At 39.1% G+C, this 24,184-nt stretch overlaps 1 protein-coding gene across 1 annotated transcript; it reads left to right on the top strand.

Moving 5' to 3' along the window:
* The first annotated feature begins 4,872 nt into the window (after nt 1-4,872).
* On the top strand, nt 4,873-21,400 carry mpzl3 (myelin protein zero-like 3). Its single transcript, XM_086081609.1, has 6 exons — nt 4,873-5,137; nt 6,007-6,173; nt 16,811-17,024; nt 18,735-18,891; nt 19,302-19,371; nt 20,618-21,400. Exons 1-6 carry the CDS (start codon nt 5,065-5,067, stop codon nt 20,693-20,695), a joined length of 759 nt encoding a protein of 252 aa, XP_085937735.1. The 5' UTR covers nt 4,873-5,064; the 3' UTR covers nt 20,696-21,400.
* The last annotated feature ends 2,784 nt before the right edge of the window (nt 21,401-24,184 follow it).

Below are 24,184 nucleotides of genomic sequence, written 5' to 3' on the forward strand. Positions count from 1 at the left end.
GTTTTTACGGTTATTATTGAAGACATAAAAAAAATCACATCAGCATTCTTTGATAACGTTTATTTTTAACAACAATAAATAGCTATTAATACATTTTTAAAAAGTTGCTGTCTTTTAAAACAAATACAGCAGATTAGACAGTCATAAAATCTTGGACGTTTTTTTCTTTTTCTTTCATCTTACAGGTGAAATGTTTGTCCACAGCCTTTAAACTGGCGATTTGTGCAGTTTACCGCTACACATGTAGAAATTTTAGAGCCATAATTCGTATACCGAGATACGTTTCTTGGGAGTCCCAAAATGGCGACCTCGCGGCTTCAAAAGTCTCGGCTTATGGCCTCTCCAGTGGACACTGTGTGAATGGGGTATTCAAAAACATTTGCAAAGCATGCGAGCGGTGTGCCGGTGGTTCCAGGCGGCCCAACCGTCGCGCCCCACGGGCCTCTGCCATGCTCGCCGCCTTCTCGTTTTGACCTTCCCTTTCCCCACGTCTACTCAACCTGGTCCAGGCGGGGCTGCGGCCGGCGCGGGGATGCCCACCGGCGGTGGCAGCGCTGCCCGGTCGCCTTGGAACCCCACAGCCATTGGATACTTAACTCTCCCCGAGCGGCGTTCAAAGCTGAGCCCTTTGTTGTTGTGCGTTCTCTTATACTCTGCTGCCACCTGCTCGCCGTTGTTTGTAATAAGTGCCATTGCTTTAAGCGACCTCTTCATGTCAAAGCCTTCTGTATACTCTAGCATAAAAAAACAACAAAAAACGTATGAATATAGGAGTGACGGGCAAAGTGTTAAAAACGTATTTATATGTTTTTGGGGTTGAATGAGTAAGAATTACTATATGCTAGCAACAACATGCAATAAACTGAATGAATAACCAACTAGGAGTCTGCGAAGAGACGACCAGGAAGAAAGAGCAGGAAGTCATGAAGTTACTGCTCTATCTTTTAACATACATTTGACAAAGAATGAAAATAAAAATGTGTGGGCGGCATGGTGTCCTAGTGGTTATGTGTATTCTGTATGGCCTCACCTGTGTCCCAAATGATGACAAGCTCATGGAAAATGGATGCATGGCTGTAAAACAGCGCCATCATCAGCACTGCCTTTCCCACCTCAAATCATCACAGACTTTTGATACGAGAAGTACATCAGCTACTCCAATGTGGACTGCATTCCACACCTTAGGATGGGTTGCACCTGGCACCGATATGTCTAAATTCCATTGCGCGCTCACTTGTGTGCGAGCACAGGCAAACACACAAAGGCTTGGGCTTGCCGTGTTAGAATGAGAGGGAAATCAGCAATCACCCAGGAAGCAATTTCCAAATGTAACACGAAAACAACCTCACAAACAGTGTCATTTATTTTAATTTATACTTTAAAGATTGACTTAGTAGACTGTAGTAGGATTGTTTCCACTGTTGAGTAATTCTGTCATACTTGTTTGTGAGAAATATTTCAATCTTGTGTCACAGAGTTGAGGTCACTCATCAACTATTCTTCTCCATAGAGTATCAGAGTCCATAGAAACTGTTGAAAAAACTTCATTTCATAGAATATGGTTGCATGTACACCATCTGGCCCCCAAAAATTGAAACCCCTTTTTTTGTTTGCTCCATTATTAACTGAAGTGGTCTCTCACTGTTCGATAACATTTGCAAAACAAAATACCTGAAAGGAGAAAGACTTTTGTTTTGTGACCGAGAAGATTTGAACTGAAACTGACACCGTCCTGCTACAGCACACAGACAGAGAGCCCCTGTTGCTCACATACAGAATACATTGCAGTACAATGCAGTGCTGGTTGCGTAAGAGGCGAAAGGATTCATTCACAGGGGATGAGTCTAAAAGTCGTTCTTGATATCAAACTAGGCATATCCTGCAGAGAAATAGCACATAACATCCACAATTGAATTGCCAGCACGTCACAAGGCGAGTGTGAATGGGGTATTCAGCTATGTGAACCACTACAATACCAAACTTGTACACTTTCGACTCAATCTTCTGTGCCACTGTGCTAACTGTGCATGCCACTTTATTTCATCTACAAAAGTGTATCCATCATTATCATTTCATGTGTTATGATTAGGGGTGCCAGGTGAATACATTTTGTAATCGTAATTAATCGCATGACTTCAATAGTTAACTCACGATTAATCGCAAATTTTTACATTTGTTCTAAATGTACAATAAAATATTTTCTCCATAATTTGTCATACTCTTGTTAACATAAAAAGTAGAAACAAATATTAAACTAGCAGAAATATGGCTGCATCTTTTAGTCATTGATACAGTAATTTCATAAAATTGACTTAAAATTAAAAAGTTGTACTGTACTGTAAAAAACGAGTGTGATATTAATTTGTGAGGAGGCCATTTTTCTGCCACTTGATGGCATAATTGCATTTGTAAGACATTAGTGACACCTCAGTGCATTTTTCTTTTCATATTAAGAACTATCTAATCTTTAACATGAAGTAACTTGTGAAATTCTGCACATTTTTAAAACTATAAAATACAACTTGACCCCAGTCTCCACAAATATGAGCATTATTATTACATTTATTACAGCTCAATTTTGACGTGACCGTGTCTGCTGCGTATTCTCCCAGTACATGCTTTCCAAGTATAGGGCGGTCATTAATCGCGCGCAGGGTTGGACTGGCCATCTGTCATTCGGGGCAGATGCCCGGTGGGCCGGCCTCTTTTGGGGCCGATGCAGTGCTTTTGAATTATTATTTTCCTACATTTTGCCCCAATAGGCTGGCCCACAATTTAGAGGGAACAATCTGTTAATCCATTTTGAATATAGATAGCAAACTAAAACATCAATAAACATCAGTGGCAACACATTTTTTTTTAAATGAAAGAGTCGGGTCAAGCCAGTCCGGGCCGGGCCAACATGACTAAGTCAAAATGCCAGGGCCGTTTTTTTGTGTGTCAGTCCAGCCCTGATCGCGCGTTAAAAGAACTTTAAATTAACTCAACATTAACACACTCATTTTGACACCCCTAGTTATGATTATGAAATGAGCTGCATGCAACACGACTACAACTTAGTGTCAGAAGGCAACTGGCATATTTGGTGACGAATGATCTACAGCTAATAGAGACATGGAAATACTTCAAAAGAAAGCTCCACAAACATACAGAAAGATAAACCCAAAACAAATACTTATACCCATTAGAGACAATTACAGCAGTAAAGACAGGAGATTGGATTCCAGGATAGCTTAGCGGATCCACAAATAGCAGGCAGGCTAGTCCCAGCAGGGCATTCAAAGTTTGGCTGGTATGGGAGATAAGGGAACAAATCAGGTCTCCGTGGGATCATAGATGATAATAAAAGACTCTGAAAGCACTAATGGACAGTTTGTACAAATAAACCACATGTGCACAGCGCTATAACTGTACCTTTGCTCACAAACAGAATACACTTGTCAATTCGGGCCTAAGACTTGGTTTGCTGGGTCATCAATCAATTTCTATCTACCAGAATTATTTGTTGTCAAAGCAGGCATATTACATTTTTTTCCAAACCATGTCTACAACTTCTCTCTCGATGCATATCAAAACATATCACAATCTGTCCTCCCAAATTAGCCTCTATACTTAGCTTTTGGCTTTATCATGTTTCCATTTGACTGCCGGTGGTATTATCTAAATTAACTGTTATATTTCAATCCGCCAAAATAAGGAGCAGCCCTGTAGTATACAAGCAATTAGCTTGTTTTGTGACACTGTACAAAAGCCACTGCATGCTTTGTTGTTTTAATTACATTTTGCTCGCAATCACTTTGACACTTACTCGATGTAGCAGTATTTAAAATAAAAAAAATAAAAACATTGTAAAAATGGCAATGCCAATGTGTAGTTTACCAGAGCGCCATTACACCTTTAATGTCACACACTCCATGGTTCGGAAATCATTGTGGTAAATAGCAGTGTATGCATTAGGTTTATGAATTTAATTAACTGGGGTTCCCTTCTATTTCGGGTTAAGAGAGGCAGGTATTCACTATTCAGAGATTAATTGAAAACAGTATTTTTTTTTTTAAAATAGGGTTCCTGTCAGTCAACTGTCCTTAGAATTGTCATCACTTTCTTCCACCTCCAGTGTGAAGGACAGTCACTAAGTAGTTAATACATTTGAAGTGTTGTTTTTCTCTTTAACAAAACGAAACAGAATCTGGTTAGGAACCGACGTTTGCCTGAGGAATTTGAGGTTCCAGCTCAGGTATGTATGGAGCTTACTTTCCTGGGTTTTGTCAGGCTACATCGGCTTCCTCACACATTCTAAAAACGTGGATGTTCAGTTCATTGAAGACTTTATATTGTCCTTAGATATGAATGACTGTTTTTCAGTGTACAAGGGAACAAAGTAAAGCGACAGCCCGGATTAAAAACTCAGGTGGATTTGATAATTGTTACTGTATTTTTATTTGTATTTTATTTTTTAATGTGAATGAGAAGAGTGACTGTCAGTGTCATTGAATTATTTGACGAGCTGGCCAACGCTTGTGCTGCTGTCCATACAATCCCAGCAGGACTTTTGCAACAGTGGCCTCTAGTGTAGCAATTTGTAAAATGGATGTTTGCAGTTGAACAAACAAAAATCTTAAGACAAATTTAAAGCCAAAGAATAATGCCACTTTTTCCTCTTTTTTAAGCAAAATTATTTTAATAATGCATATTACCTCCCCCCGTCTCTTGATTGACATATCAGCAGCAATTAATTACTTATGTTACATAATTAATGAATGTTGAAAATTCAGGTCCCCCAATCCCCAAAAAGGATCACAGTAACTATTACACACACATGTAAAGATTAATATCTACTACTACTAGCTAACCGCCATGTCATGCAACTATTTAACACGCCAAGATGATCTATCAAGCTGCACTTCCTGATCCACCTGTTTGTCAGGTAGTTTATTTCGCTGCGCAACGGATGCTTGAGTCACTCCGAACGAGAGACAATGGAACTTTTTCAAAAGCTTTGACGCAGTTCTTTTTCTTTCTTTTTTTTTTGGTAACGTAAATTTTGTGTCCCCCTACAAGTGGATGTTTCTTCCTAAAATGCATCGACAGTGCTATGGGACTAGCTTGCTGCTGTTCCGTTTGCTGTTTTTTCTCGGTGAGCAAACAAGCCATAGTTCAGTTTTTATGTTGTTCATTCACATGCGTTTCATCGACGAGTGTCGAATTTATTTGTTGATTTAACAACGGTGGTTAATCTTAAAACGTCATGATAGTTTTCCGAACCATGTCACGAGTGTAGTTTGTAGTTTTATAATACACGAAACTATTTCTAATGCTATATCCCCGCGTTTGTCACTTAATAAAAGAGGTGTTGTTTGTTTGCGCTGTATAGATCGATCGATCTCTATTTTCCCATAAAACTTGTTATTGCTTGTATTTTAAGGCACATCAGGTGGATGTGAATACGATACGTGACCCTAAATGTACCACTGCCTCACGTACATTTAGTCTCGTCACAATTGCGAGATCATTCAGGGGTCTATTTACCAATTTTCACGAATCATTTCCTGATATAGTTATGGAATATTTCACACCATTTTGATCTCACTTTTTTTACTAACTCAGCATCTAATGAGAGCATCAGACTCTAATAAACGGTTACATATTATCTTGGTGTTGCTATGATAAGTATCAATCACTTATTTTTTGCTAGACAACACAAGATAGCTGTAGTCAAAGTCAGATTAGCACATGTCGCTTATAAACTCTTCATGGCTTGATATTGTTTTGTACCCTCACTGCTAAAAAAAAAAAGTGATTACCGTGTTGACACTGATCTGTTCTAATTCTATCATTTTAAGTAAGTTAAGTAAGTAATACAATAAATGTATCACCTGATTTACACTAAACCATTTGTAATCATCTCACGTGCTAAAACAGCCAAACACACGTGCACAAACTCCCTTTTGTTTTAACCCCCACCCTACATGTTCTTTCTTGTCACTTGTGTTCTCTTCTTTGCAGCTCCTTCACTAGTCTCCTCCATCATCGTGAGTTCTCCGGCAGAGATCCATGCATCCAGAGGAGACACCGTCACACTGTCTTGCACTTTCACTTCCACCAGTCGACCCACTAGCAAGATGACCATCGATTGGTCCTATAGACCCCAGACTGGGGGGCCACCACAGACAGTGAGTGAACATCTTGTGTGCCACACTAAATTCTGCTGGACCATACTAAAATCATACAAGAATATATATTTAAAGTGTGGTGGGTGGGACTTGATTAAATCATCTAATTAAAAGAGAGGCCGTGCAAGTAATACATCACTATGAATCACATTTAAACAAATAATTACTGTATGTTTAATTTAAAAAATTGAATTACATTTTGTGGACTTAAAGGGAAAGTCAACCTTAAACATTTCTCGACAATAATATGTTATGTGTGACCTCACTAGTCTAAACATGACATTCTGATTAATATTACGTTTGTGGAATATTAAAGTTATGAAGCAAAATCCAGTTTTTATTCATCTGAGGGGCGGCCATTTTGCTGTCGACCGAAGATGACATCAATGTTGTTCAGGGCTCAGGCAACGACCAAACACAGCTCACCTGTTTTCTGAAGCTGAGCTGTGATTGGTTGTGACCCTAATGAGTTTAAACGGAATAGAAAATGGATGGCTGGCCGGATGAATGGATGGTCATCCATCCATCCATCCATCCATCCATCCATCTCTACCACTTGTCCTGCTCAAGAGAACAGGTTATCTGAATCTCATCTTACTATTCACACAATTGCGGTTTTGAAATGCGGAAGAAAATCCGATTCCAAAGCGCTGCATGGTTTGTGTTTAGCTCTAATTTGTGTAATTATGTCATGTTAATCATTGCTCCTGAAACCCAATCTGAAGCGGAGTATGGCAACACATGGGCAACTACATTGTTTTTTATAGAAGCAAATTCAGAGAACTTCTTCTTTCTTGAAATAACGGACAATGTATTGAATGAATTGAAAGAAATAAAATCAGCGCAGGGCACTTCCGTTAATCGTCAATTCCCGTCGATGACGATGCCCACCTTTCGGCTTGCTCTTCCGCATATTCGGCAAATGCTTTGTGATGCGAAGGCTCGCAAAAATACACGGAATGAGAGGGAGTCGGGGACCGTATGTACTCTCCTCAATCGACGGACGTAAACGTGCTCAGTCGGTCCTCAGTCCATGTATTTACCCGAGGCTTTGTGTCATTGTGCATTTGCCGCAAGGTGGGCTTCGTCAAAGATGAGAATTGACGATTAACGTATAAGTGCCCAGCCCTGAATTAAATACAACAACATAAATACAAAATAATATTGAAAGACTTGAATGATCTTGCTGAACACGTAAAGCATACAGTGTTATTTATTCCAACTCTACCTCAGCGTATCTGACAGTTCTAGAGCACCTCTCACCTCAAAAATAATTATTTTGAATTATGTGTTTCCAGACGGAAGGTCACAGCTTACTGAAACTTGACACACAGGATTTTAGCTTTCTGAGTTGTCAGCATTCTGCTTTACAGTACATCTATATCCTCATTCTGTTTCCAGTCATGTGTTTTATGCGTTCTATTCGTAGTGCTGTTCACTATTTTGTCTCTGATTGTTTTTACTTTTAGCCACAAGGCAGTCACTCTGAAACTGGTGCCACTTGGTGATAAAGTGAAGCCAAACAATGACTCCTGTGTGTGTATTTGGCTGTGCTAAGATTGACACATGACTTAAAGTAAACATGTTAGCTCCCAAACAAGTTTCTCCTTCAACAAAAGCCGACAGCAAGGCAAAAGCCAATGTGTTATTTTTTATTTGATTTTCATTTGTAGTTACACTCCTTCCCAATTTTTAACTATCATCAATTTCGATCAGTCCATTGCGCATCACCTGTATCAGTCTTATACTCGATCTGTGTATTTCAGAGGCTTCCCTGGCAATCTTATGTGAACAGCTACCTAGCTTCCGTTCCCCTATGGTGGTATTGTGGTCTTCCAAATTGCCATCCATGTTTCCATTCCAAGCCATAACAGCACTCAATCCTCTAACCGTGCTCAATCAGGGTTGAGCCTCATTGACCAGTCCACTAGAAACCACCACATAATTTAAGGAGTTGCATTTGGGCTTGAAGAGAGCCATCAAATGTGGTTCTGTATAATTGCATTTGGACCACTAGAATACATACTGTGGTAGTTGCAACCCTATATGCCATCATTTCCTATAGGAGCACTCAGAGTGAAGTGAAGGCTAATGTTTTGTGGCTCCTTCTAAAGTGGAGTACTGTTGGTTTAGTCATTAAGAGAGAAAGTTGTCTGGTCTCAAAGTGCGCAGGAAGACGAGAAGAAACAGACTCGGTATTGATATGTTAGCATTCGCATGCATGTGTGTCTCAACATGTCATGACTACGGAAAGCTCTAAAGCGATTACAAAAAGGTGCTACACCCAATCCAACTATTTTATTACAATTTATTACAGATACATAATTAGTAGCAGTCTGATATTGCCCATGGATAGAACCAGGTCTGAATGTCTCCAATTTCTATTTTCCAGCCAGTATTTACTCTCCACCCAATTTCATTAGCTGTTTTGGCAGGTTTATATGTCCGAGTGTCGCTGGTCGTATATCACAGTGGGCCTGACTATGTATAGGCATGTGAAAAGCTCCATCATAAATACAAATATTCAGCCAAAGCAATCACAATTGCCACACTGCTTCAGTGGCCTGCATAGTTAACGTGATCCCAATGAGAATTAATGTAATAGATGGCACAAGACGAGATGTTGTTCAATTACAAAACCGTGAAATCGAGCAGTAACCTTCTGATTTCTACTTTAAAGTAACTGTTTACAATTGGGAATTATTTTAAATTGATCATTGTCATACATTAGTCATCTTCAGCCTTTTGGCACAGTTTTCCTTCTATACTTTGTATTTAAATACACAGTAAAATGTATTTTATGTTCTTAACATGCGATGGATTCTAAATTGACATTGTAAAAACTGCTGCATGTTAATTTTTAATGCTAGTTTGCAGACAGCTGTGCGCCATGCTGGGCTTTTCCGACGTACCGAGAGCATGTCCTTCGACAAGCCCCAGGGCAACTGACAATTTGGTGGCTGAAAGTAGAATAAGCTTTACGTCTGCTGGAACCATGTCTAATTATTGGCGCAGGTAGTGTAATGCCATTTTGGTGAATTTGATCGAGTTGAAGGCAGACAGATTTTGTGCTGTGGATGTCACCCTGGGAAGGGGATTCATACACGGACACACATTATCGAGGTCGAAGGTTGTCTCCAAGTGCTCACTTTACAGTAGGGATCTGTGATTGCCCTGGCCAGCTTTACATCATCTGTCCATGGAGGTCTGCTTGCAGTTCCTTATAAACTTACTTTAAGTATTTTAGTGCCTCTCGCATACCAATTTTAAAGGGAATGAGAGGCGCTACTTTGATTAGGTGCAACTGTAGTTGGTAGTGTTCACTCCCACCATGCCACAAATAGTTAGTTTCTAACTGGGCCAAGTTGCATGCGTCTGCGAAAATATCAACACTTGGTTTAACATACCCCTGCGCAGAGTTGGATAGTTTGCGCCACAAATAAAGAGCCTCGTGTGTTCAATGATCAGCTACAAAAAAGATAAATAAACAGACCAGAGTGGCACCATGAAGCAATCTATAACACGGTTGTAAAAGGATAAGGCTTTATCAGTGTCATTACTTGTTCAGACCAATGTTTGCATTTGATTTCTTTCTCTGAACTTTTACAAGTGTCATATAAACTGTTGACTTTGCTGACCCAGTCCAAATTGGTTTGTTAAAAAGAAGCAAAAAAAATAAAGTCAGGGCAAGTGTTTGTGCACTTGGATTCATGCTGCAAGTATAAAATAATCTGTGGTAAAAGAAACCATGTTTTTATGTAATCTTATGAAGTAGTGTAGCACATTTAATGGTGTTTGCATATTTAGTAGTTTGGGAATAGGGTTAGGGAATAGGATGCAAGTTGTGTACTCCGTACTGTAGAATATTAACACCGTAATGACTATTTTTATATGTATAGTAATGCACTGAACACTGAATTTTTAATGTTAAAAATCTGCTTTGGTGGTAGATTTGCTTGTGCTCACAAATTTTAAATGTTATCGCTGTGAACAAACCTAAAACGGTTAATTATTTGTGTACACACCCTTAACTTAAATGGTGAGTGCCATAAAACGTGTAGCCTACTAACTACTATTCTTTTCTGTGGTTATTTCCATTTTGCTTATTTTATTATTGACCAACATTTAATGGTGGTGAAGGCATCTGGATTGTTATCAGCACAAAGTTCTTTGCAACTCTCTTTGTAAATAGCTGTAGTGAACCAAAGTAGACATTGCTCTTTGTTTGCATTTGTTTCTGTCGCTTTATGTGCGTGGCGTGACTAGACTTGACTTGTGTTCTATAGCTTGAATGAGTGAGCAACCTGTTCTTGCTCGTGGGAATAAAGTGACTGAAGAGCATCAGCCATTGTGTTGTCATTGTCTAACTACATACGAGTGTTTTACAATATTATTGGCTTCTGTTTACATTGCGTCTGCTGCCATGGAGTTTCATAAAAAAAAAATAAAAAAAAAAACTTTTTTTAAATTATTTTTTTATTGATCTAAACATAGTCTTCACTGAGTCAGCGTCCTAACTGCATAATTTGCTATGCTAAGTTGAGCAATTGTAGTCCAGCACAACTGGCTATCTAAACTAAAGGAGCACTTCTTTAAGATGCATGGAGATGGGGAATACAAGTACACAACATTTTCTGAATACAAGGTGAAGAGAGCCAGATTCGATGAAAAGGCTACTCTCCTTGTTCATTTTGTTCACCAGTAATACCTATCCACCTTATTCCAATATGCCCTTGAGCCTTTGCGTGGATGCGCCCGTCTTCTGGAACGAATCAAAACTGGTGTTTTGTTTGCATGGGAACTGTTTGTGTGAGTCCACTTTCTATGGCAGTGGCAGACTTTATCAATGGGGGGAATGGCCGTTGATGCAGCTGTAGTAGGATGACATAAAAAGGCCACAGACAACGTTCAGTCACATGTTTACTTTATGAACGCTTCAAACGTGAAACAATGAGCATGATCGTAAAAGCTCTGAGGCGTGTCAGTACCTATACAATAATAAAGTAGGTCATGTTTTTTTTTTTTTTTTTTTAAGGTGAAAGCAGATGTAGGAGCCAGTCAAAGCCACTACTTCCCACTGCATGTTAACTACATTACTGGCTGGGGCAGTCTAACGCTTGATGTAAACAAGCTTCACAACACTTGATGTCATAAACTGTAATTAAGCTTCACTAAAATGTATGCGTGTATCTTCAACTTCAACTACTACAAACTTCTCCAAAAAATGCTTCCTGTCCACAATCCAAACAAAATATTGCTGTGACCTTATAATAATAATTCTAATAATTTCAGAGGGTTAAAACTAAAGTGTCGTGTCATACCTGCTGTTGATGTTGGCATCCAGCGAATCTTCTCCCGTGGTAATTGTCGCAAAGCAGGCAGGTTCAATATCCTTGTCCACAAAATGGAATGACTCGAGCATAGGTGGTTTATGTGGGCTTTTTGAATGAAGATTCTTAAAATAATCCCTCTGTGATCCTCATCCCAGGTAGGTGCTGGAAACTACCGTTTATGACAGCAATCTGTCCTCCTCGTCAGGGTGCCAATTAAAAAACATTGCTTGTTAAGTCACAGATTCTGTTTGTTTGTACAAACGCAAACACAAGTTCCCAAGGACAGTAATTTCTGGACTATAAACCACTATTTTTTTCACGTGCATTCGACCCTGCGGCTAATACAAAGGTGCGGCTTATCCATCAGATCACAATAAAGGAAGCGCAAGTGGGTCAGGCAGAGCAAAACAAACCAAGTGTGCCCAAATACAGTAGGAGAGACAGAACGTGAGCGAGACCATTTTCACCCTCATTATGGAAAAGAAAGTGGGAACCCGGTGCGGCAAAACACCTGCGACTTATGTGTAACAAACTTGAGTATTCACCAAATTTAGCTAGCGCGGCTTATAGTCAGATGTTCCTTATAGTCCAGAAATTAGAGAAACGTTTTTTTTGTTTTTGTTTTTTTAATGCAACGAGGGTTTAAGATTGTTTAGAAGAGGGGGGAGTTCAAATAAATCGCTCCGTGACACGAAACCGAAAGGTCGAAAATTATGCCAATTTTTTACTATCATTGCATTCATTATAATCAACTAAAATTATATTATTATACAATATTTATTTAGCACTGGCATTTTAACAAAGCACAATATAAATTGAAATGTGCCCACACGGCAGACATGTTGGCTAATGGTACATTAAACACCAAACGTGGGTTGAGCATTTTCTGGCGGTGCGATTGCACTTTACAGTCAATGTAGTTCGCACAGGCGAGCACGGATGCGTGCGGCGGGACAAGGTGCGGTGCACTTAAAAGCCGCACATTCACATATACACCATTGTTTAAAAATAAATACATACATTTATTCGCACCAGCTAATCGGCTTCGGGAACGGACTGCAAAGTCACACACAGCGTCATGTACAGGTCTGTCGCTACCCGGAGATAGCGGTAAGTGTTTACGTGTTTAAAACTGTTGACAGCAATAGTGCTAGCATTAGCTAAAGTGTTTAGCATGGCCACTGGGATGCCGGTGAAAAAGTGGAAACGTTCGAGTGGCTCTTATAAAATAAAAAAAATAAAAAAGGGAAGGCGCTGTAGGAGAAAGAGTGGCTCACCTGTACTGCAGTACACGGCAGTTCTGTTTTTTCGACCCTCTTAAATGTTGTACACCAAGCGACGCCCCTCTCCTCCGGTGTGCGAAATGACCCCGGGAGCTGCTGCGACCAATCGGTGTAAACTCACACGGTGAAAAGCCAGCGAGATGCGAGGCGGACAATCACCCCCGCGTTCGCTGTTTAATTCAAACAGACGTTTGCTTGCAGCGTTTTTTGTGTGTGCTTGCGTCGCCACAACATCCTATTTCGGCCATATTCTTTCGGCTTTAATTTTAATGTTAACCGAAAAACTTTGTTGGCGTAATATTCGGTGCATCACTAATGGTGAGGTGTGAGGTCTCGCACTTTGTCATTTACGACAGTTTGACTTTTTTTTTTTTAAATATATATATATGTTTTGCTCCTTCAGATACAATTTTACTAGAAAATGTTGAATTAAAGTCAAAATGTTGAATTTAGAATTGGGCATCCGATTTACAGACTGAACTGTATCTGTGTGACTACACCAATGACAACAACATGCAATTAGGGGCGACTTGTGTAGCTCGGAATGCAGCATGCTCATCATGAAGATGTTTCTGAGTGCAGTGTCGGTAAAGTCATCTTGTAAATTAGAGTGATAACTCAAAGCTTTCTCTGCTCTCCTTTATTACATCAGTCTTTATGAAATTAGTCCTTCAGATACATTGCATCTACTTTGTCAGCTAATGTGATCTGTTTAACATATGTCGTGTAACATATGTAATTTCTTGAACATTGCATTTGCAAGTTGTTGATGGAATGAGTACTTGTGTGGCATCCTGGCAGCTGATGATGTTGCCTATTCTGTCATTAGCTTCCAGTAGCTAATATCCATGATGCACTGCTGCATAAAGCAAGATGTCCTCCTGACATTTTAAGCCTTTTGTTTCCAGCATTCTTTTACTGAAATGTATGGCAACTATTTGAATTGGTTGGATCGGAAATTGGGAAGAACTCAATCTGTACATCCTGCCAATCACATTTATGCCATAATGTTTTATGAAAAGGCTTTATTTTAGCTAGGAGCCCAGGATAAATAAAAAAAAGAAAGAAAAAAAGCTGGCTCTAATAACGGCACCAATTTAAAATCACTGCCAAATTTAAAGCCAAAGTGTGAATCTATTGGCTTTAGATAAAACAAAAATAAGAATAAGTAAAATCCGCACATTCACATATCCTTCAATGTTTGAAAATAAATTAAATACAGTTGTTCGCACCATGCCAGGGAAAAAGTGGAATCATTTGTGGGGCTCTTATTAAAAAAATGGGAGGTGCTGCAGGAGAAAGAGTGGCTCACCTGAACTGCAGTACTCTGCAATTCTGTCTTTTTTCGACCCGTTTAAATATTGTACACCAAGTGACGCCTCTCCTCCGGTGTGCGCAATGACTCTGGGAGCTGCTGCGACCGACCGGTGCAAACTCACACAAAAAAAAGCCAGCGAGAAGAGAGGTGAACACTCACCCCCGCGTTCGCTGTTTAATACAAACAGACGCTTGCTTGCAGCGGTTTTTTGCTTGTGCCACCACAACATCCCATTTCGGCCATATTCTTTCGGCTTTAATTTTATTTCGGCCGAAAATGGCAAAAGTAGCCATTTTCGGTGCTTGAATATTCAGTGCATCACTACCATAAATGCTTTTACCATAGATGCCAGCTCAATCATTTGGTATATTATGTTTTTAAACGAATGACTCTTTACAGAACGGTGTAACATGTTTTGCTATTGTAAAAGTCAACTGAAAGAGTCCATTCATAATCACATTCAAATATTCAGCAGATTTTCCTGACATTTAAATTGTTGCATAATAGGACAAATAATATACAGTGGTACCTCAGAGTTTGAACATAATTCGTTCCTGTAAAGTGTTCAAATTCTGAATTGTTGAACCTATAAAACCTTTTTTTTCATAGGAAATAATGTAAATGCAATTGATTCGTTCGCAAGCTCCAAAAACAGAAAATTCCTATTTTAATTTCTATTTTTGTGTGTGTTTTTTTTTTTTTTACATGTACACCCGTCACAGTATTTACACAATAAAAAATACCTCACCTTTTTTGTTGTGGTGTAATGGCATCAGTGGATAAAAAAATGCTACGTTAATGGTGTATTTGACATTGGCCACATTGTTAGACTACTATGGGGTCCTTGCGTGCCGTCTTAATGTCAGACGTGTTGTCGAACAGCTAAGGGGTTGGGGGGTAGGGGAGGGGGTTCCTCATGCCGGTATTTACGGAAGTAGTCAGTCACGGTAGTTACAACGGTGCGATAATCTCCTTCCTAAATCCATGATGGTTTCGTAGCACTGTACGTTTTTGTTTGCTGCCACTGGCACGGCTGTCTTTCTTTGGGCCCATGTCAAAGAAAATTGGCGTGGAAAAATCCAAATGCACTCGCAAATGTACGCAGCACCTCCGCGAGTGTTCACGCTCTGACTGGAAATGAGGAGCGCTTCGTCTCAATGACCGCAACGTGAGCATTCAGCATTGCTCGGCTTCACTCGGCTACCCGTTCAAGGTACGTTCGGCTTTGCTTGCTTTGTTTGGGAGATCAAACTCCGAGACCGAGGTCAAACTCCGAGGCATTTTTGACTCCGATTTTTTTGGTTGAAGTTCAATTTGTATGAGTTCCGAGACGTTCAAACTCCGAGGTTCCACTCTAAAAGGAAATTGTACTTGTAGAGAAAAAATATGAAAAGACAATATTTTAGAGGTCAATCGTTTTTCTGGGAGGCTGGCATTTATGACAATGTTCTCACCTTTTAATGTGAGACTTAACTAAATGTTATGAAATATTAATATTACATCAGCCATTGTAGTGCAATCATAGCCAGGGACAGACAATCAGTTCGACCTACTGAAAGTAAACCCAGACACAGGTACAATATGAAGACATTTCCCCATCTTCTTCCCATTTCTTGTGAGAACATGTGATTTGTACTTGTTTGTTCTATTCTGTTGATTACGTCCCTGTACACATTTGACTTTTTTAGGCGATCAGATTTGTGTCCATGTTTCTGAATGCTGGTCGTTTCGCTCAGCTTGTCCCAGCACCATCTGTCTCACCACCCGCTGCCAGACACTTTTCTTTAGATTAAAATGATAACATTCATTTCGAGTCATGGTCAAATCTTTCTTTCTGATTATCACTGAAGCAAAGTTGTCAGTCACATGAAGTCGCTGGTTGGTTTGTGTGACGTCTCATCTTCAGTTTGTGAAAGGTCAGCATTGATTTAGCTATTACTACAAGTAAGCTTACAATAAATGGTATGCTGCAAGCTTCCTTTTAATCTTTTTTAACTGCAATTTGAGTTTTGCTTTAAAGCTTTATAAATAATAAAGTGTGTATGCTGTTGTGCCAAACCAAGTTTCTGACAGATCAGAGTCAGAGTGACCATTTGGTAGCAACTTCCCATTTAACATTTTCAGACAGGAAATCCTACCAAAGAAATTCTGGATCCACGTGAAACTTTATCTCCGTTTATATATTCAGTCTTCGCCATTTGTCCATTGATTTCCTAGGTGACATGTGTTTATCTATCTTGGTGGGGTTCTGAGTGCTCTTGTCGAAAAATAATACACTGTGGTGAATACAAATCAATAGCACAAACGTGTTTTTGTTCGCAAGCAGATGTGGTATCGTGAACTTACTGTAAACTGACCTAAGACAATTTTGTACATCGGTCGAGCAATAACACAATCGTATGATCATGATGACTGTAGATATTTGTATGAAAAACACTTCAAACAGCGTGAATACAAATGAAGTGAATCCTCTCATTGCCTTTAAATCTGAACCCTGTCTGCCTGCACCTTGATCAAATGTGCCAAAATCGAAAACCACTTGTGCCACAACTTAGACCTGCTTTCATCTGGTCTAAAGTTTAGTCTACTTCCGCCACTAAAGTGTCAGGTGCGGCGGGGGCGTGTCAAAGAAAATGCCCTGAATAAATTGTATTTACACCCCTCCTGTAAAATAATTTCCCCCTCCTTTTCTGCTTTCCTCAGTTCTTCCACTTCTCCTCTCGTGCCTTCCCTCCACTGGAGGGCCAATTCAGCGGGCGTATTCAGTGGGGAGGAAGCCCGGCAAAGGGGTACGCCTCCATCGCTCTGATTAATTCAACACTGAAGGATAATGGCACGTACACATGCTCAGTCAGAAATCCCCCAGATGTCCACGGCAACCCAAACTCACAGACAGTACTCACTGTCACGCCAAAGGGTAAGCTGCTTCACATACAGTTCAGTATCGGCTAGGGCTGCTCGATTATGGAAAAAATAATAAATCACGATTAGTTTGGTGATAATTGAAATCACGATTATTCAAAACGAATATATATTATTTATGTTAGCAAAAATTTGAAGTTGGGGCGCAGCGTGTGCAGTAAGCTAGTTTTGACAGGGGTGTGTGGGGAAAGAACTCGTGTGGGCGTGCCTCAAAACAACTCAAAATTAATATTATTAGGGCTGTAGCTGTCGAACATTTTGGTATTCGGATATCCTACTGAAACTTCTAGCGAATAATCGGGTATTTGGATAGAAATAAAAGTATACCTATAGGCCTATATACTTTCTTGGTTAAAAAAACAATTATAAATACAGAAGACAAAAAAAAAGACATTTGCATGTAATAATTAACAACCAACTGGTTTTCATTTTTAGATAATCAACTTTTTTTCTTTCTTTTTTCTGCAAACTATTTTGCTCTAAAGCAGTGAGATTTTAGAGAAATCCCTCCCCACAGATTTTGATCAATGGAACTAAAGTGACGTCAAACCCACAATAGTGATTTTGCCGGCTAAATAAATATATTTGAGTAAGCCTGGTTTGGCAATAAGTGATCAGTAGGAACGGCAAATTAGTCAGGCTGTCAGCATCAAAGTGTGCACAGTCCATCAATCATCAGTTTTTTGAACCACTAATCCTCACGAGGCTCGGGGGCGCGCTGGCGCTGGAGCCTACCCCAGCTGTCTACATTTACGCCTTTGAAAAGTAAACAGACGGCTGGAGCACTTTACCGCTGCTGGTAGCTCGCTGGTAGCTAGCACTCGCAGCTAAACGCTGGCAACAGGCACAGTACAATACAATGTCGGCATAATTATGTCTTAGCGCTCTTAACTGGAGCTTGAACGTGACTTCAGGACTTTGTCTTACTGACGTTTGTCGCAACAGTTTAGGGCATTTCTATTGCCGTTGTTCACAAACTCTGAATAGGCGAGCACGCCGTCAGCCCTTATACCGCGACGACACGCTTCCGGAAACAACTTCAAAATAAAAGTGCTACAATGCATTGATCTACATATATTACTTTGTAAGTTAAGGTTTATTTTGAAATTGGGTTTCTCAGCGTTAGCCCCGTTTACTGTCATGCAATATTGCCGTTAGCTTGACTACGGGTATCCGAGGCAGAAAGGATGAGAACTTGTTGCACCCCTAGTATTAATAATCGCTTTTGTACGATTATGCCCATCTTGTAATCGTGGAGGGTAATAATCGAAATCGTAATTGAATTCCGATTAATTGCACAGCCCTAGTATCGGCTTCAAATGACAACCAAGCAGGGATTTTATTTTTCACACGCTATTACAGGTGTCAATTGTCATTTAATTAACGAGAACATGAAGGTGACTGTATTTGTAGAAATGTACCTGAATGCAACCTATAATTTCTTCAGAAGACGTGATTGACATTTAGGCATTTAACATTCCTTTGCCAACATGTATTTACAGTATTTAGTGCAGCTGACTCATCAATTATTATATTCGTATGTGTTTTGGAATACAAAAGTTTATAATTTAGAATAATAATTTGAACCCAAGTTGTGCATAGTTGCACATCACTATGTGGAGGAGGTGCGAAGAGGGTGTTTACTCCTAAACGGCTTGTTGATATTTATCTAAGTACCTCAAATTCTCTTCCTCCTCCTCCTCAGCATCCAGCATTCGCTTCTCGGATGTTGCAGTCCTCCTCTTTTTCATCCTCATCCCTTCCACTTTCATCGCCCTCGTTCTGATTGGTCAGATGCTCTGCCCCAAGAGAGCGCGCAGCCAATCAAAGGGCTACAGATCAGCCATAGAGGTCGCAGATGGGTGAGTAGATTTGTTCAACCAATCACTGGAGTGAGTCCCTTGGGGTTTATCCGGCCTCTGCTTGGTATAGATTCACCTCTGAATCGCTTAATTTTACAAAGGTTAAAGAATAATTTTAATTTTAGGTAATAATGGTACTTGGGCCAAATTTCCTGGCAAATGAATGATCGATTTAACTGCTTATTTGTATTACTCTTCCTATGTATTCTTTTCAGATGTTGTTTTACAATAATGAATTCATTGTTACATGCCAAGACAACAGAAAAAAGTGACACCAATGTTGTTATTATTTTATGAACCTAACTAGTCTGTCATATAGGTATGAGCAACATTACAGTAGTTTTAGTTTGAGAAAACAACAGTAGTCTGTTGCAATTTTCACTCACTGTTGTCTCTTCTATGTTCATCAGAGAGGAGTATGACAACGACCGAAAGGGGGGCATGCCGGAGGGGGCCACATGCTGTGACCTATTGATGATGGTACAGTGCAGTACACACTTTTCAGTTGTGCAAAAGCAGTGGTTCTTAACCTGGGTTCGATCGAACCTCGAGGGTTCAGCGGAGGTCAAGACACACACCCAACTCATATGATTCATGAAGGCACGTTCTGCTTGGCCATCACAGGGTGCAGGTTATCACGCTACTTTGAACGGCCTATCGGAGTATTTCGTGTATTCTTTATTATATTAATCCTTTCACACCATCTATGTTGTGCAAAAAAAGAAAGTGGTTGGACAAATATGTGCAATATGAATTCACATGTATAACAGAGTGTATGGTGTTCCACAAGGTTCAATTCTGGGGCCTCTGCAGTTTTCATTGTATCAGCTGCGGTGGTTGTTTTAAAGTGCTCTATAAAAATAGTTGAGTTAAGTTGAGTGATGGGAGTCAGCATCTTAACTGCATGATTTGTAATGCCAAGTTGAGCAATTTGAATCTAGCACAACTGAAGCAAAACTAAAGGAACACTTCCTTAAGCTGCGTGGAGATGGGGAATACAAGATCTCAACACTCTCAATTCAAAGTGAATTTTGGACAAAAAAGAAAAAAAATCATTAAAGAAATGTTCGGCGAATGCGCATAGGAATTACGGTTGGGTTTGAGTAACTCCAACAAGGTTAAGAACCACTGTGCAAAAATCTTACTTCTATATAACTTAAAGGGGAAGTCAACTTTAAAAAATTCTTGACGATAACATGTTATATGTGACCTCACTAGTCTAAACATGACATTCTGATTAATATTACATTTGCGGAATATGAGCTATGGAGCAAAATCCAGCCGTTGTTATCCATTTGCTGTCGACTGAAGATGACATCACAGGTCACAGATCACTTTTTTTCTGAAGCTAAGCTGTGATTGGTTTTTACCTGAGACCTGAGCAACTGTGATGTCATTTTCACTCGACAGCAAGTGGCAAAATGGCCGCCTTCTGATAATGATAAAAATTGCTGGATTTTGCTGCTTAACTCATATTCCACTAACGGAATATTAACCAAAATACTGTATTTAGACCAGTGGGGCTGTATAGAACATATTATTGTCAAAAAAGAAATTGGGGGGTTGACTTCCCCTTCAAGGGAGCATGCATATCAGATCGGTTTCACAGGCTAGATTTTAAATACTCTGCTGGATGACAACTTTTTCCTGTTAGCTCATCTTCATGTCTTGTTTTTTTCTCATTGTGTGTGTGTGTGTGTGCGTGTGTGTGTGTGTGTGTCTCCAGGACTCTGAGAGTGAGCTCGAATACCGCGTGAAACAGAACACACCTGATACTCAAGGTTACGCTGAGTCTCAGTGCTAGAGTCCCCGCCCCGCTTGCTCATTTGTAGATGTTAAGACCTGCCGGTGCCTTTCACAGGGTTTGTTGTACTGAATGAAAATCAATGATGAATTAATGTACGTGTCAACCTCTCAGCAGGTCACTTAGGTAAAAAGAGGTGCATGTGATGTTGTGAAGGAGATGTATTTTGTCTTAATTTATTGCCTGTGTCATAGCTGCTGATGTCTTATTTACTATAGTTGCACTTTTGTGACAAATCACATTGCTAGTGAAATAAACACTTTTTTGAATGTCACTTAAAATTATTATGACTGTACATAATTTGTTTATACAGGATGCCACTTTGATTTTGTGGAATTAGGATTTTTTGTTTTTGGCGCAGATGTCCTGGTCAGATTTATATTTTAGAAACTTTTGCTACAGTACATTTCTAATGAGCACATGATTTTCACTTAATGAAGAAACAACCCTGGTGCCTTGTCAGAATAGACAACGAGGACAATCTACGCCTCGTCAGTCTGTTGGTAAAGCTAACAGCATGCAGCCGCAGATTCCTCTCCTTTCTGTTTGTTCTGTTGAGGTATTCATGAATGGGAACTCTTTCAATATTCATGGTGAGGATTCCTTTAAAAACTCAAGGACAGGCTGAAGTTGTATGACGTGAGTATGAAAAAGACCCAATAAAACTGCAAGGGGGGGAAAAAAAATTTGTGCAAAAAGCAATGAGTCCTCATTCTGTCTCATTTATTTTCACTTTCTTATTCAGCTCGTCCCCCCCCCCCCCAAGCGTTTAATAATTCAAACACTGCCATGCGGTAATAATTATCATTCCTACTTCATCTGAACTACCATGGCAACAGCTTACTCATGCCAGGGAGAAACAATATAGGAAAATAATTGAATGGGGGAAAAAAAAAAGTCATGGTCTGCGTGATTGTGGACGTAACTGATTCCACATTTGTGCCACAATATGATGGCAGAATGGAACATTTAACTTTCTTAATGACATGTCGCATGCACAATATTCATGCATGTGGAAGTCTTGGCTCAATTTGATGGCCTTAATTGGGAAGATTGGAGCCAATACTAGCTGTCTTCAGAGTGAAAGGTGTATACCACACTGATCACCTGTCAATCACAGAGCTCATACACTCTCAATGGACAACTTAGTACAGGGGTGTCCAAACTAGAGCCCGGGGCCTGCCATTCCTATACTAAAAATGGCATTTCATTTTTTTTTTATAGTTATCTTAAAAAAAAGTTTGGTGATGGTTGGAGTGAGAAGGGTGTTGAAAAATAGGTGCAACTATTAATAATAAATTGCATTATATACTGTAGAGCAGGGGTCACCAAGGTGGTGCCTGTGGGCACAAAGTAGCCCCCAAGGACTACATGAGAAGCCCGCGGGCCAGTTTAAAAAAATAAACACTCACCAGTAATGGTGTAGGCATGTTGTGTAAATGATCATTTGAAAAGTTCAAAACAAAGGAAGAGATTTATAGAAATAAAATATTACATAGTATGTATCTGTTTCCTAATTGTTGTGAACAATCATTAACATGAACAGTGTTTTCACATACAGCAAATGTCAGTCATTATTACTAACAACTAGGGCTGTAACTAAACAAAATCTATTAGAATTGATTATGCTACTGATTATTCAGGTAATTGCCCGTTTTGAGGCAAATTTTTGTCGTAATAACAATATCAACACAATTTGTTCTTTCAGAAGAAACTGATAGCTCTTCGCATTATTTAGTAGCAAAGGACTAGCTCTCAGCTTCAAATAAATGAAATTTATTTGCTCTGTACGTGTGCAATACCAATAAAGATATTCTATTCCATCAATTGTACTTGAAAACAAACAATAAATAAATGCTTGATTGATTTTAGTGTGTTTAATAAATTAACATTGAAGAACTTTTAAGTGGCCCTTGCATCCTTCCATTGTTCTGTATGTGGCCCTCAAACAAAATAGGACACCCCTGATTTAAAGTTTTATGAACCGATCATTTCATATTGTGTGAGTGATCTGTACTGAGTGAACAAATCATAATGGTGATATGTAAATCGGAACATGAGGACCTTGAAAATGATTGATCCCAATCCTTGCATAAAATGCAAATTAGCAAGTGTAATGTTGATGTGAGATGTTAATATTGAATTAAGGTCGAACAAGTCTGGTCTCAGTGGACTTATTCTCCTTGAGGCTCACTCGAATGACACCGTGAGAGCAAACCTGTGTCAGGTGTAATGTCCTGTCGAGTCCAACGTGATTGAATCAAGGATGGCAGCAAAATTGATGTTGATCCTCTTGAGTAATTGTCCTCTGAGTTTAGAAAGTCAAAAACAGACACTGCGTGGCACACGCATTTGGAAAGAAATTGTCGACATGGCAAAATAATTTGTGAATCTTTGAAGATTTATATAGGTGTACATGATGAAAAATAGGTTATATTTTAAAGTAATAATTAAATTTAAAAAAATTTTGGGTGTCACTTAAATTGGACCAACTTTATAATATCAATTATTAACATTTATGGCAACAATGTTAGCAAGTTAATTGCTCCAAAGCAATTTTCTGAAGTGTTTTTACTTACATAATGGGCGACAATACAAGAGACAATTAGTTCTGTAAACTCTTGTTTCTTTCTTGTGGAATGAGGGGAAAGCCAATTTTCACTACAACAAAAACTGATATTTCGTTGAACTGCCCAACTCAAAATGTTATCAAAGTTTTTTTGCCTTGGAATGTTGTGTTCACTAATTTTATTTTATTTTCACAGTGGGATTCAAATATCGCTCTTGTAGCTTTCAATTTTTAAACGTTTGGATTAGAAATAAAATATGAAGCTCTAGTAAGGTCTCAGATCACCCACGTATATTGTAACATTCATTCAGTATTAAATTAAATCAATGTTATAAATGAAGTCGGGACAATAATAAAAGAGGCATATATAATAATATTTCAATGTACTGTATTCAAATTTTAATAGACCTTATCACAATGCAAGCTCTTAGTTTGTGCCTATCCAATTTAACAACTACAGCATGTTATTAATACAAATGTGTTTCATCCCAACAGCGTGCGAGATGTGCAACAACCGTTGCTCATTTCAAACTCATGACAAAAAGTAGGGCACGAACGAGAAAGCATATACTCAGATACACTCAGAATATTCTGTTTGCAAATGATGTAAAGACGCTTTTCCGGGTAAAAATAGAATGCAAAATGGGATTACATTATGAGAAGTTGGTGTTCCGCTTCTTTAATTTGTTGAATAATAAAATGAATGATAACAATTTATCCTGGATTGGAATTTGACGATTTACATTTTTGTGTTTAGTCAAATCAACATATTACAAAAGTATCACATTGTTCTAACATATGCTTTTTTTTGTTAACCATAAATCTGGCAAGACTTACCTTGTGTTTGTATTTGTCTTTATTTGAATAACTAGAGTCTCTTTGACGTAGGGCAATATAATGCTTTGTGGGATTACTTAAAT

This window comes from Leptonotus elevatus, chromosome 7, assembly GCF_054856555.1.
Source record: "Leptonotus elevatus isolate MCC_2025b chromosome 7, RoL_Lele_1.0, whole genome shotgun sequence".
Lineage (NCBI taxonomy): Eukaryota > Metazoa > Chordata > Actinopteri > Syngnathiformes > Syngnathidae > Leptonotus > Leptonotus elevatus.